The following is a 14,818-nucleotide window of genomic DNA, read 5'->3' as shown; positions in this document are numbered from 1 at the left end:
CTTACTTCAAGATCACACTGTTCTCAGACATTGCACATATAGCACCTACATGACTGACATGAGCCAAACTCTTCATTTTTTCCCAGACATCAACACCCTGTGGACAATGCTGGATTTTTCTCTTTCATGACCCTGCAATGGCTCTCGCGCTTGGCGTGGAGGGCCCACAAAGCGTCCTGTCTCAGGATGGAAGACGTCTGGGGTCTGTCTTGCCACGAGGCTTCAGAAACAAACTGCCAGAGGTGAGCTGGTCCTAAAGTTAATTTACAGCCTAGTTTTGTTTGCACAAAATGAATCATGCCGGAGCCAAGCCCAAGTCAGGAATCTCGACGTGTTTGCCAATGTTGAAACGTGAACAAATGGAGCCATCAGAAAACATCACCTGGGCTAAGGTCTCGCACAGTAGATAAGGTAAGGGGAGGGGCGGCTTGTTGATGTGGGAATCCCTCGAGTGTCGGTGGGAAATAACAAATGCACACCTCCCACTCTCACACGGGCGAGAGAGTTATGGCAGGTGGGTGTTATTAAAGGGATTAGACATCAGAGAGAGAGAGTCAGACGGTTATGTCATTAACACGACAGATCTCCGTTAAGCTCAAACGGGTTTCTCGAGGACAGAAGCATCACAGAAAAATCGCCAGTAATCTGTAATTGGCCTTTGTCAGTGCCATCCTTGACAGATCTGAGATTAACCCACATTTCATGAATCAGTGTGATAAGACTTGGGTAGCACGTGGCTGATCTGTGGTCGTATGTTAAATACAGGCTTCTGGTTTTGACACCCAAATGGCTTGACAGCTATGGCCCAGCAGTTCTGTAAGAAGTCGTGTCGGCTTTCAGTGGTTCGCTATAGGTCTTCCTCTCAGGTTACTGGATTCTTGTCATTGATAGCCAGGACATAGTTCTGAGGCACGTTACGTGTACATGTGTTTGTTTATGCAGAGGGATTTTGTTATGTAACGCATTTTGGTTTGAGGGCTGATGTCATGAGAAAAGAGAAAAGGCAGCTTATTCTTGAGAGATATAACATAGCAAATTCTTCCTCAAGCTGCATTAAATGCAGAAATGTTCAATCCTGTTGTCATACAGTGAAGATGTTTCACACAAAGTGTGTTTGATGCTCTCTCAGACTGGAGTGGCTGTGGCACGAGGAGCTCAAGAGACGAGGGAAGGACGGGGCGTCTTTGTCTCGGGTCTTCTGGAGGTTTTGTCAGACCCGTATGCTGGTGGCTATCTTCTCTCTTCTCATCACTATGGTGGCTGGATTTGCTGGACCTGTGAGTATCAATTTACGTTATACTGACCTTTGACCTGGTTTCTCTATCCAAACCATAAGCTCAACTGTTAATTGTAAGAAATCACAAGAAAAATGTTACATGGCAGTTTGATAGGAAAACATCTAAACCAACTGTGATGGTTTAGCATTTTCCAGCTTCACTGATGAGCATAGTTTCATATTCAAGAGATCAATCTCTAGCTTATTATTTGAAATCATGCAGACTCTAAATAACATTTATAATGGAAACAGGTTATACATACTTATACGTCTTTAAACTGAAATTCAGTTATATGATTGTGGAGTGTGCCAGATATTCAATGCCTGCAGGGACACGTTATTCCCTCATTATTTACATTATTACCTGCTGTTTTATATCGGTTGGCAAATGAGCTTGGAGCTACATTCAATAAAGAGAAAGTTCTTTAGGTAGGATTAAAAAAAACAGTTTTGATCTTATTAGTTTCACTGCGAGAGGATTTATTTTGGACTTTCTTACTGTGACGCTGTTAGGATGCACGCCTGTTAATTTTATTTCCCCACAGAAGGCCGCACGTGCCCCTGACAGCACCCGCTTAATAGCATTATCAGGGATTACATGTTACAAAATAGCACACTTATTGCCTTCTGTCGATTTGTTTAGTGTTGCATAGGTCAACCCTCATCTCTGCAACAGGCACGTTTACTCGCAGTAAATTTTGGTGCTCTTTTCTTGTTATAAATTAAACATGTATTTTTTCCTCACCAGTACTGCCTGGGGATTTATTAAAGGTAATACTCATTTGTTTAGCTGGCTGAGGGCACAAGAGCACATTATAAGTAATAATTAGGGAACGGTTGACTTAATAATTGTTCTTTTATTTTTGTTTATTACTTGCGAAATGTGCATTAGAAAAAAAATGTGCATGCCAATATAGTTTGTTTAGATAAAAGATTACTGTATAATATGGACAAGGGTTAATAATACTGTATCAACTAAGTAGTTTTAGCCTCATACATAAGCAGCATTCTAACCTTTACAAAACATCGACAGCAACTCACATGCACACCACACAAAAATCTATATAATAATGAATAAAACAAAAATATAACAATGAAATGTAATATAATAAAAATAGCATTATATAACAATGTGATGCCCTTTTAAGTATGCAAATTCATTAATAATTCATTATTTTAGCCAAAAATTCCAATTACATTAAACAATTACTTGTATTACACAGCATTCTGGAGTACTTGATTCTGGTTGGTCAGTCACAGCTTTTTAAGGTTATTCCCATATATAGGTTTTTCCCATACGTTATTCCCAGATAACAACCGCCTAAAACAAATAACACAGCATCATTTTAGGACTGTAAATCATCTGGACCTTAGAAATAATTTATTTACTAAAATAATTATAAATAATTGCCTAATTAATCAAATATATTAAATTATATTATAAATAATACCCGTTACTTAAGTACATGAACATAAGATTCACGATTGTTTTTTTACCAACATTTATCAATGTTATAATTTTACATAATACATTTTATTCAGCACTTTTAAATTCATTTGCATGCAGTGATGAAGCTCGCTAGGTTTTAAGAAAAGACCAATCATATTTACATTTAGTCATTTAGCAGACGCTTTTATCCAAAGCGACTTAGAAATGAGGTAAACAATGGGTGCAATTGGCACAACATAAGGACAACAAAAATCATAAGCGTAGTAAAATTGGTCTCATATAGCCTACCACCGTATACAAAGCTAAGGTTTTTATCTTTTTAAGGATAGAAAGAGTAGACAAGAGATAGAAGTCAATCATATAATTTAGCAATTGTGTATTTGACCAATCAAAATCCAGAACTATGTATTTCACAATGCGACACTGTATGAACGAGAGTTTCTCTTGTATTTTCTTACGAGCAACACTTGATCCTGTGACTGAGATTGAGCGGATGTTCTGACACCAGACAATCTCAAAGCTCAAGCTTTTAATCCCTCCCTCATGTATTTTTAATTCTACTCAAAAAGCTAAAAAAAAGTTTAAAAAGAGGTTGTACACCTGTCTCTCCCTCAAACCTCACATTCTTGTTGTGCCGTGTTTTTCTCAGGCTCTGCTGATCCGAGCCCTGCTGGAGTATTCTCAATGCTCTGAGGTGAATCTGAAGTACGGCCTGGCTCTGGTCGGCGGGATTTTTCTTTTGGAGCTGACACGCTCCTGGTCTTTGGCTTTTGTGTGGGCTGTCAACTACCGCACGGCCACACGCCTCAGGGGAGCCGCGCTCACTTTCGCCTTCCAGAAAATCCTACGACTGCGCAACACTAAAGACATCAGCACCGGAGAGGTGAGATGTGTGTTAATGCGTATATAAACTATTTATTACCACCGCTACGTGTGGTTTGAACGGAGTTCTGATAAGAATTTCAATATTGAGAGAACGGCTCCTCGGGTCGAGCCTTATTTTCTAAAACTTAAAGAAAAATAACATGTGAGAGAGGTTCAGGAGAGGGATCAGTTTCTTGTAATAGTTTCAGTCGGCCTCTCATAGCTCATTCTTGTGTCCTCCTGGCCCATGAAAACACAATTGGGATTGTGTTTTTGAGGTCTGAGTGTTCTATATTATGGCTAATGCATTGCTCAAATGGCCATGCTGGTTGCGGTTCAGGGTAACTGTGCGGTGTTTTAGTTTTTATGGCTCTTGCTGTTTTACTTTCAGCTGGTGAACATTTGCTCGAGTGATGGACAGCGGCTGTATGAGGCCGTCTCGGTGGGCTGTCTGCTGGCTGGGGGGCCTCTTGTTGGGATTCTGGGTCTGTCATACACCACTTATTTTTTAGGACCCACGGCGCTTGTCGGATCGGCCATATTTGTCATTTTCTATCCCACCATGGTGAGATAAACACAGTATTTACAGGCATCCCCACATAGTCCATTCACACCAATGTGGCCCAAATCAGATTTTTTCAGTAGGTTGTGACATAAATCTGGTTTTGGATGACAGCGTGAATAGCAAGAATCACAGCAAATCTATTTCCAGCAACGAGTAATAATTTATATTATCATATTGCATGACAATTTGTGTTAAAAGTTGAATTCCAGAGTGGACTACTTGCACCTAGCCTCGTGACGTACTTCCGACTTGAAATCGTATGGCTCACTAGGTTCTGGTTATATGGGCTGTTGCTCCCTGTGAAACCTAAACGGTAAAAAATAAGAGTTTTACGTACAGACATTATCAGCGACATAAGAAGAAATATTCTAAACATCACTAGGTACATAATCTTCAAAAGATCTGATAAAGTAATGGCTGGTGAACGATAGCGTTTCACTTTTTCTCTTCACACACAGCCGCGTTGCAGACATTTAACCACCGAATGCAAATCACAGAAGGCTAAAGGACACTAACAGGGAATCATAGCAGCACTGTTTGGATTAAACAATTACAGACTTCAAATACTGCTTAATGTTTAATGCGTGAGAGAGCACAGACCTGACGAGCACACGCAACATGTTTTTATTCAATGTTTGGATCACTATGTTGTGTCGTTTTTTATTGACAGTAATAGGTAAATGCATTTTTTTGTCAATAGCTAAAAAGTAAAAAGTGTAGTTATATATCATTGTATGGTTTAATTTTATTGTCGTTAAAATATATGAAATATAATCTATGAGACTAACACCGTTTAGGAAAGCGATGGACTGCTGCTGGGTGCATACAATGGCTTTATTATTCAGCAGATGAGTATACGTTTATAAAACGTATTAGGAGGTGAACTTCTGCTAATTAAAGATATGTCATAAAAACCCACATTAAAGCATGTTAACATCACAAACAGGATTTTTTGTTTTTAATTAAGTGACCGCCCTAAAAATAGAAATAATCTACCATGATCTCTGCATGTAGATACGCTTAACACTGTTACCGAAAATGACTGAGCAGCATCGAGGACAATGCGGAATACTACGTGCAAGTAGTCCATTTACAATCTGCAAAATCCAGGGCCTTATGTATTTAACTTTGCATAGATTTCATACTTAAATGTATAGTTCACCCCAAAATTCTGTCATCATTTATTCAGTCTCGCGTCATTCAAATATATGACATATCAACACAAGCAAAGCAAATACGTAACTATTTTATGTGGCTAATGCAATCTCATTCATACATTTTAGTACGATTTGCTATCGCGCCATTGACTTTAGAGGCAGGGTGGGGCTTTTTTCTAGTAATCGTACGTTTTTGTACAATTCACAACATTCGAATTCATGCAAATTCATGGGAGATCAGGTTGGACACATATGAGATATAATGGAAGTCAATGGGGGCAAATGTTATTCACATTCTTCAAAATATCTTATTTTGTGTTCTGAAGAAAAAAAATCAGCATTGGCCGTAATCTACTGATGTTTCTAAGATGAAAGAAAGATGTTTTAACAGTATTTTGAACGTGTGGCTCAAAAGTTAAATTGGCAACAAAAACCACACCCAAATTTCTGAGTTTAGTTTGAAACTCTGTGGTAGAGCCGTCGACAGTTATGTTGACCAACCAAGCCTTACGTATTTGATGGGAAGAACCAATGAGCATAATCTCAGTCTTTTTACTGTTAAAACAGAGAAAAATTTGCGACATCCATTCTTTTATCGTAGAAATACATTTAGAAAGAAAATCAACAGGCACACAAACATTGGGCTTCGAATGTATGTAAATCTGAGTATCATCTGCGTAAAAATGAAATTTTAGACCAAGAGACTTCAAAAGCTGACCAAGTGGAAAAGTTTAGATGTTAAAAAGTAAGGGTCCCAAAATTGATCCCTGAGGGACTCCAGATTTCACGACACCAACCTCAGACCTAAAACCACTCATTGCAACAAACTGTGTACGATCATTGAGATAAGACTTAAACCAATTAAGAGCAATACCAGAGACCCAAAATACATTTTCTAGACGAGTAATTAAAACAGAGTGATCTATCGTATCAAAAGCTGAACTGAGGTCAAGGAGAATCAAAACTGAAAGGCAGCCATTATCAGAAGCAATTAACAAGTCATTAGTGACCTTGACCAATGCTGTTTCAGTACTATGGAATTTACCCGATTGCAAGGCTCAAAAAGATTGTTCTCAGTTAAATAAGAAATTCACTGGGAGGCGACAACCCGCTCCAAAATCTTTGAAAGAGATGGGAGATTGGATATGGGCCGAAAATTTGCTAGGTTTCCAAAGTCAACATTTGGCTCCCCAATCCCAATATATGCATGGAAAATTACATAATTTGTGCGTACGCAACGTTTAGATATTAGGCGCCTGGTAATTCAAGAGTCCTCTGAGAAACAAAGCATAACACAAAGTCAGAAAAGGGCTCGCAGCTTGAACAAATCCCTGTCATACACTTCATTCATTCACCCAATACATTCAAACCTAATGTTTTTCCTCAGGGAATATCCCACAGTGGAGTCATATCATCTCTGCTGTACAGGTCGTTCCTCACATTTTAATTATTTCCCGCAGATGCTGGCCTCCCGCCTGACAGCATATTTCCGTAAGAAGTGCGTGGTGGTTACGGACCGGCGCGTCCGTCTGATGAACGAAATCCTGGGCTCTATAAAGTTCATTAAGATGTACTGCTGGGAAAGTGTATTTACAAACAACCTCCAGAGTGAGTCTCCGCTCAGCTACACCCACACAAACACGGGTCGGTCACCATCATTATATACTCACTTCCTGTTGTCTGAACTCGCACATCTCATAAACCGGGTTTCCATCCAAAGTTGCAAATTTAGCTTATGCGCAAAATTGGAATATCGCATAAAACATTTGTGAATAAGCACAGTTTCCATCCAAATAGTCAACCGTCACTTCCTAACAAACTGCCACTAAATATCAGTAGAAAAGTAAGAGAAGCCACTGAATATAAAGATTTTCATATAGAATAATACTTGCGCAAGCAGACGATTACGAAACACAATAAATGCGGTGCTTTTGTGGATGTCTGCTGTTTGGGAAACACAGTCGTGACAGTTCTAAGAGGCAATTACAGAAGTACTTGACGACTTTGCTTAGGCATTTAAGAATGACCATAACAACATTTCTGATGCTGTGTAACAAGATCATTTCTCTGGTTAGTCAGGTTACGCCGTCTCATAGTGCAATTACGATGACTTTTTGGAGGAATTTATTCGGCAAATGCGTTTCCATCTCCAATTATTCGCATTAACCCTTTTTCGCAAAAATGAAAAACCACCTCAAGCGAGCGTAAAAACTTTTTGCGAATTAAGGGTTTTTAATTCGAAATTTGGCGTTTCCATCACTTGTTTCTGATGCGAAACTTCAAAATGCAAATAAAACCAGAGTGATGGAAACCCACTTATAGTCTCCATGAAAATCAGGGGATGATCTCTGTGGCTTTGCATCGCTCTCACAGGAACAATCTCCAGTTTTAGAATCCACTGGCTTGGCTCTGTCCTTTCTTGGCGTGCCAGCATCTAAATGTCCTGAGAGTCCAGAGCTTTGAGATTAATTTACAAAGCATTTCACACTCTTTGATGCATAATGCTTTTGAGAAGAATTGGATAAGATTTACAGTGACACCAAAAGAATTTGGGCACTTAAGTTGCTCTTTAAAACGTATGAATTTTATTGCATTATAGAGGCCATAATGTCAAACTAAAAGGTATCTGCAAACAAATGATTGAAAATAGTTTGAGCTTTTCTCAGAACTAACTTCTCCTTTCTGAGCCATTCACCAACTGTTGCCAGTAAAATTTAGTGGATGTATGAGGTCAGTTTACACAGTAATTTCACAGAGAGAAAGTGCCATTCTTCTATCTTCATTTTCAACAATATGTCTATTATTTTTGTTTAGATTCTGATCTAACAAACATGTTTTAGTGAAACATGGGAGATGAAAAGGGGCGTCACATGAGCCCTTTTGGGCTGTTGGAAGATGAGGCGTGCTGCTGCGTTCTGAACCAGCTGGAGTGGTTTGATAGTTTGATAGTAGAATTCGTCCGGTTAAGAGTTGTCCTACCACTGGAATAATTTTAGAGGCATTATTTTAAGGTAAAAAACCTACAAAGTGTAATATATTAGTGTAATATATAATAGAAATATATTGTAGCAATATGTATATACATAACTACCGTATGTCTTCAGTTGAGGTGGCACAGAGGTGTTATCTTCTTTTATGGGACTCAAATAGGTAAAGCCCTGTAAAGCGCATACATCCTCTATTTAAAGTAATCCAGATGACTCCAGTGGGTTAATGGATGTCTTCTGAAGCGAAATAACTTGTTTGTGAGAAAAAAAACTATGAATATTTTGAGATTATGTAGCGAAATTGAAATGAGATATGAGTATTGCCGCGGTCAGATTAGACTTTGAGCATGCGAAATTCGTTCGGACGGTGCTGCGAAAATGGCCGGGAGCGATTCCTCCATCTTTTAAATTACAGAGAGGTCACGCTGTTTCTTATTCTGTCGCATTCTTATGCGTATGAATGGAAGTCAATGGAGCGAAAAGTCAAGTGTGGCCGCGGTTTAATACGTTTAAATATGGCGGCACGTCACGTAACTTCAATCCTCATTGGTTCTTTAGATTCATGTCGCGTGACTGGTTGTCACATGCGTGTTTTTTTTTCACGAGGCGCTCGCTCAGTGAGATTAAAAGTTATTCATACGCCTCCATATATCCCCCTGGAGTCATTTGGATTCCACTTTTGAGTAGCATATAAGAATATAGTGTAGTATTTTTATATTTTGTGTCATACACATCTGTGATGCATCAACAACATGAGAGAATTTTCAATTATTTTTTAACTAGTATGTACTGCTTCAGTAATTCATTGTCGCCTAGTTAAGATATACAAGGCTTCCCGGGCTTCTGTTTCCATTTTACTTTCTGTGCATGCACTTATGAATAAAATATCACGCCTTGCATAGATTAACATCTCTTATGTCTGAATTATGGAGATTTAGGAATGTTTTCAGAGATTATGTCCAGTGCTTTCAGTTGTTTAGACCGGTAGCAAAACACTTTGGCCGTGAGCCAGAGAGCGGCACTGAGTGCACGTGCCAGCCCGCGGGCAGCCGGGAGACAAATATTGCTGTTGCAGAAGGGGGGTGAAATGAGGCAATTGAACCTCAGCCAACAACACCTCAGCTTTCTCATCTACTACAGCATCTCCTGTTTATGATTACCATCCGTCGTCTGTTTCACTTATTGTCGCCGAATTGAACACAGTTTAGCCCTTTGATTGTAAATTACAAACTGTATTGCAGGATAGATGCAGTTCTTTCATAAGGGCTAAATATGATTAGTCGGTTATGAAAGAGAGCAACAACGCCATTCTATAACCGAGGTGAAGCGGAACGACAGTTATGTGTGCACGTTTTGTACCGAGTCACATCAGGGTTGAGAAACATTTCTTGTCTTTCTTCTCTGACACCCTAGCTGTAGCCTCAGACGTCACGCCCAGGGACCGTAATACATTTATTACGTTTAATAAAATTATTTAATATTTAAAATAAAGCACGACTGTCTATACATTCATTTAATCTGTTTATTCTCAAAAAGTAGAAAATAACTGTCGGCAATAAAAAGTATAAACGTAGTATAAAGTATGAACGTACATTCGTGGCATTAACCTGATATCTATGGCATTAAGGACCCCTCTCCACCAGCTGATTCTAATCAGACGGTTGATTCACGCTGTATCAATGAAAGTAATGAGTGAACGTGTGTACATTGGATGTACACTCAAAATCAAAATGCATTGTGGGTAAAAAGTAGTGAACAAATGTAGGGAATGAGTTGTTCACTCAGAATTCGGATAACACTACAAAATGGCGGACACTTGATATAGTGCACTATATAGGAGATAGGGGCAGAATTCAGACACAGCTCCTGTTTGTGTATCCAGAGGTTCGATCAGAAGAGAGAAGAATACTGGAGTGGGCCGGATGTGTTCAGAGTCTAACAGTGGGCGTGGCTCCAGTCATTGTTGTGATAGCTAGCGTGTGCACCTTTACGCTTCACATGGCCCTCGGCAATGATCTCACCGCAGCACAGGTGAAGCGACCTTCTTTGCATTCAGTTTTCAACTCGTAAACAACTTGCTGACACTCGGTTTCCTCTCTGTCACAACCCACAGGCCTTCACAGTCGTTGCTGTTTTTAACTCCATGACCTTTTCTCTAAAGGTCACACCCATGGTGGTGCGCTCCTTATCAGACGGATCCGTGGCTGTGAAAAGATTTCAGGTATCTGACATTTTACACCAACATCCAAGGGGGTCGTTCACCAAAATTCTCTCATCATTTACTTCAATGTTAAGCAGAATGTCTAGTTTGCTTTATTTCATACAACGCAAGTTCCAATAGGCCCTTTTCACAATGACGTCACTTAACTTCTGCCTTTTCGCAAAGCAGTGTATCATAACATCCGTCTTGCAACAAACAAGAAGAAGAAGAAAAACTTCCGTTTTGCTGTCGTGCAGGAATTTAACAACAGTGGAAAAAAAATGGACAGAACACGTATTCAAGTACTTATCCTAGCACCTTCGCTAACACAAAAAGAAAACAAAACACTTACCTTCATAATCAAAAAGGTACTATTCAACAAAGAATTTGTGTCCTTTCTCTAGCTTTGATTTTGTCGTTAGCTAAAATTTGTCTGCAAGACGTTGCACATCATCTAGATGTATTTGTGGCAGATGTGCAAGGGACTTGGTAAACTCCATTCTGAGGCGCTAGCGGAAGTAACTTCTTCTTCTTGAGTTTTACTGGCGGTTGGCAAACCTGCTTATAGGTGCATTACCGCCACCTTATGAACTGGAGTGTTAGCGGAAGTAATGATACACTGCTTCGCAGCAGAACGGAAGATGCGTGATGTCATGTGAAAAGGGCATATAAAAGAAAAAAACAAAGCAAAACAGAACAGAACAGAACAGAATAAAAATGAATAAATTAAAATGGAAAAAAAATCAAATTATAACATTTTGTGAAAGATATGATCAGGACTTTTTTAAATCAAAAATAACATAAACCATTAACTTAAACAAAACTAAACTAAACGGAAATAAAAATAAAAAAGTCAATATAATTAAAATGGAAAAAACATAAGTTGAAATTAAATTAAATTAAATGCCAATCACATCTGCTGTGGTGCTGAACAATTGTTCAGCACCACAGCAGATGTGATTGGCATTTTTGGGCCCCATTCACTTACATTATACGAAAATAGCTCTCTGAACATTCTGCAATATTGTCCAAATATCTTCCGTTCCACAAAATAAAGTTGGAATAAGGGCAACATTTTCATTCTTGGTGGACCGTTCCTTTAAAAATCTGTCGAATGAATGCAGAATAAGCTCAATAACTCCACTTCCACCCACAGAAGCTCTTTATGATGGAGGACAGAGAGATGATCTCATGTAAAACAGAAGATCCTGATAACGTGGTGGAGTTTAAAGATGCCACGCTAGCCTGGGACAAAACCTGCAGCTCACAGGAGAAGAAGAGCAGCAGAGGCCAGCAGAAAAGAGGAGGCATGAAGAGGGTTCTGAGGAGAGAGAAACTGAGCTTGTACATCATCTCAGAGGAAAACAAAGGAAAGAGCGAGGAACCCAATGCAGAACACCTCCTTACACACATGGAGCAGGAGAGCCCGCAGAGCACCATCTCCTCCACCCAGAGCATGAGACCTCCACTGCACAAAACCCTTCACCGCATAGACCTGTGTGTCCAGAAGGTACTCCACCCCTTCACATCCTCAGAGTTTGAAATCAGTATTTGAACTATTTTTCGTTGAGCATTTAAATATGTTGAGTATATTGAGGGCGTTTAGGTTTTTATTTTTTACAAAAAAAGTCAAAAATATTCACTATTTGATTTTTCAGTTCAGACAAAAAGAGGTTTCCATGGGCGGCAGTAAGCGTTGCCTGAAGGAAAACACAGCGTGGATAGAGCTGTTGTTTACAGAGCTCATCATGACAAGGATTAAACTCGATCTGCTTGTGTAAAATCTCTCTCTCCAGCTTAATCTTCACTGCTGTGTGCACACAGGGTTCACTGGTCGGTGTTTGTGGTGGAGTTGGAAGTGGGAAGAGCTCGCTGCTCTCCGCTCTGCTGGGACAGGTGAGAGGTCACCGACACGGTTTAAAAGATCACACTTCTTAACTTAAACCGCTTTACTGGAAAGTTATTGGTGAATCTTGTAGACCAGCACTAAAGGAACAGTATGACAAAAAAAAACATCTGTCATCATTGGTCACTACTTTCTGTGTGGAAAAAAGAGGAACATGTTCAGTCTTCAGAATTTCATTGTGAAATATGAATCAATATTTTTATATGAATCATTTCATATAGTTTACCAGGATAAAGCAATCTGAACGTACGAGTCGGTAGTATTGTAATTGCTTGGTCATTCATGTGCTCAGAACTCGTAAAGTCGTATTTAGAATGACTTGAGTTAAAACTTGAGTCGATACACGAGTTGGCGAAGGGGGCATCGATTTACAACATGATGTAAAACAAGTCTGTTAGCAAGAGTATTTTTATTAAAAAGTTATTTTAATTTCACATGCTACATTTAAATCATTTTATACATGCAACAAATAGAAAACTACATATCGTTGATGTCTTTCTGAAACCCCGGATGTCCAAATTTGCTGTTTTTCAGAAAAAGGAAAAACACACTGTACTTATAAAATGATTTAATACTGTGTTGTCAACGTTGACAAGAACTTTTAATACTTTTTAATGGTTCGATTTTTGCAAAACCCAGTGACACACAAAGGGTGACTAATAATAAAGAGATATTGCAAAAAAATTAAAATCACGAAATATGACAGGAACGATACATTTATTTGATACTGAAGTATACATGATCAAAGAAAGAATAAAAATGTATTAGGATTCCCATGATTTTTGTAATGGGCTGCCTGTCTGGCACAGATATACTGTATCAATTGGTGTGGCATAAATTGATTTTATCAAAACGTCCACAGGAAAATTCTTTTTGTTACACTGTCCATAGTTTTGACTGGTTTATGCTACTTTTCCCTTTTTTCCGACTTGAATGTGTTACATGTCATAAATAATGAATGCCCAACTTGGAGGTACGAGTTTCCCAGGTGCACTTAACAGCAGCATTAAACCAGTCGGTCATATAAGCAAAGTAAGAACACATACTTTGGATTCTTCTTTACAGATGACCCTGCTTGGAGGCTCGGTGGCTGTCAACGGTGGTTTGGCGTATGTCGCTCAACAGGCCTGGATCCTCAATGATTCCCTGAGAGAGAACATACTGTTTGGGAAAGAATATATCGAGGAAAAGTATGAACTGTATTTACGGATTTACAAATGACTCATGAAATTAGTTTGACCTTTTCATGTGTGAAATTCAATGACATTTTGTGCTTCCCCACCACCTACCGAACGCTCTAGGTACAATGCTGTTCTGGACGCATGCTGTTTAGTTCCTGACATAACCCAGCTACCATACGGAGACATGACTGAGGTATCTGCACATAATACAATTTCCGACCTTGACGAACACAATCACAGAAACAAGGTCGTACAAATCGCGCTCGTGCCTTGTGTATTGCTTTCTCCATTGATGTCGAGATGTACGTGCGATGTAATAATGACTGAATTATCTTCTGCAGATAGGAGAAAAAGGTGCCAACCTCAGCGGCGGCCAGCGGCAGAGAGTGAGTCTGGCCCGGGCGCTGTACAGCGAGAGACCCATTCTTCTGCTGGACGACCCGCTCAGCGCCGTGGACACACACGTGGGCTCTCGGATATTTCACGGCGCCATCCGCGGCGCTTCCAAGGGCAGGACTGTCATATTTGTCACGCACCAGTTGCAGGCAAGAGCAAACACACGAGCAAAACAGACTGATGATGTTGTGCTCATCCACAACATTGAATGCATATTGGCTGTGAAATGTAAACAAAACAAGAAAATGTGTGCATGAATGTTTACGCAGTTTGAAGGGTAAAGGAAATGCAGCTACTGTAGCGTGTTAAAGGGATAGTTCACCCAAAAATGAAAACTCAGTCATCATTTACTCACCTTCGAGTTGTTCCAAATCTGTGTAAATGTCTTTGTTCTGATGAACACAGAGAAAGATATTTGGAAGAATTCTTGTAACCAGACAGATCTCACCCCGCATTGACTCCCATAGTAGGAAAAATTACTTTAGTGTTCAACAGAACAAAAGAAAATGATAAAGAAGACATTTTGAAGAATGTAGGACAGCAAACAGTTCTGGGGCACTTTTGACTACCATTGTATTTTTTCCTACTATGGGAGTCAATGGGGTGCAAAATCTGTCTGATTATAAGCGTTCTTCCAAATATCTTTCTCTGTGTTCATCAGATTTGTTTTATACAGATTTGCAACAACTCAAAGGTGAGTAAATGATGAAAGAATTTTCATTTTTGGGTGAAGTATCCCTTTAAAGGAACAGTTCACCCAAAAATAAAAATTCTGTCTTCATTATCTCACCCTCACGTGTATAAATGTCTTTGTTCTGATGAACACAGAAAGTTAT

The 14,818-nt window shown here is 39.3% G+C and overlaps 1 protein-coding gene across 1 annotated transcript in view; it reads left to right on the top strand.

Moving 5' to 3' along the window:
• The window catches only part of wu:fb13g09 (ATP-binding cassette sub-family C member 5), a 38,168-nt gene that overhangs the window by 7,025 nt on the left and 16,325 nt on the right, over positions 1-14,818 (top strand). Inside the window, 12 exon segments of the mRNA XM_057348862.1 lie at positions 87-242; positions 1,130-1,277; positions 3,376-3,609; positions 3,982-4,155; positions 6,773-6,920; positions 10,182-10,330; positions 10,461-10,520; positions 11,656-12,009; positions 12,324-12,395; positions 13,471-13,595; positions 13,707-13,779; positions 13,928-14,131. Coding sequence (XP_057204845.1) covers positions 87-242; positions 1,130-1,277; positions 3,376-3,609; positions 3,982-4,155; positions 6,773-6,920; positions 10,182-10,330; positions 10,461-10,520; positions 11,656-12,009; positions 12,324-12,395; positions 13,471-13,595; positions 13,707-13,779; positions 13,928-14,131 — 1,897 coding nt within the window.

This window comes from Triplophysa rosa, linkage group LG13, assembly GCF_024868665.1.
Source record: "Triplophysa rosa linkage group LG13, Trosa_1v2, whole genome shotgun sequence".
Taxonomy (NCBI): domain Eukaryota; kingdom Metazoa; phylum Chordata; class Actinopteri; order Cypriniformes; family Nemacheilidae; genus Triplophysa; species Triplophysa rosa.
The sequence above is the reverse complement of the archived record's forward strand: the minus strand, read 5'-3'. Positions and strand labels throughout refer to the sequence as shown.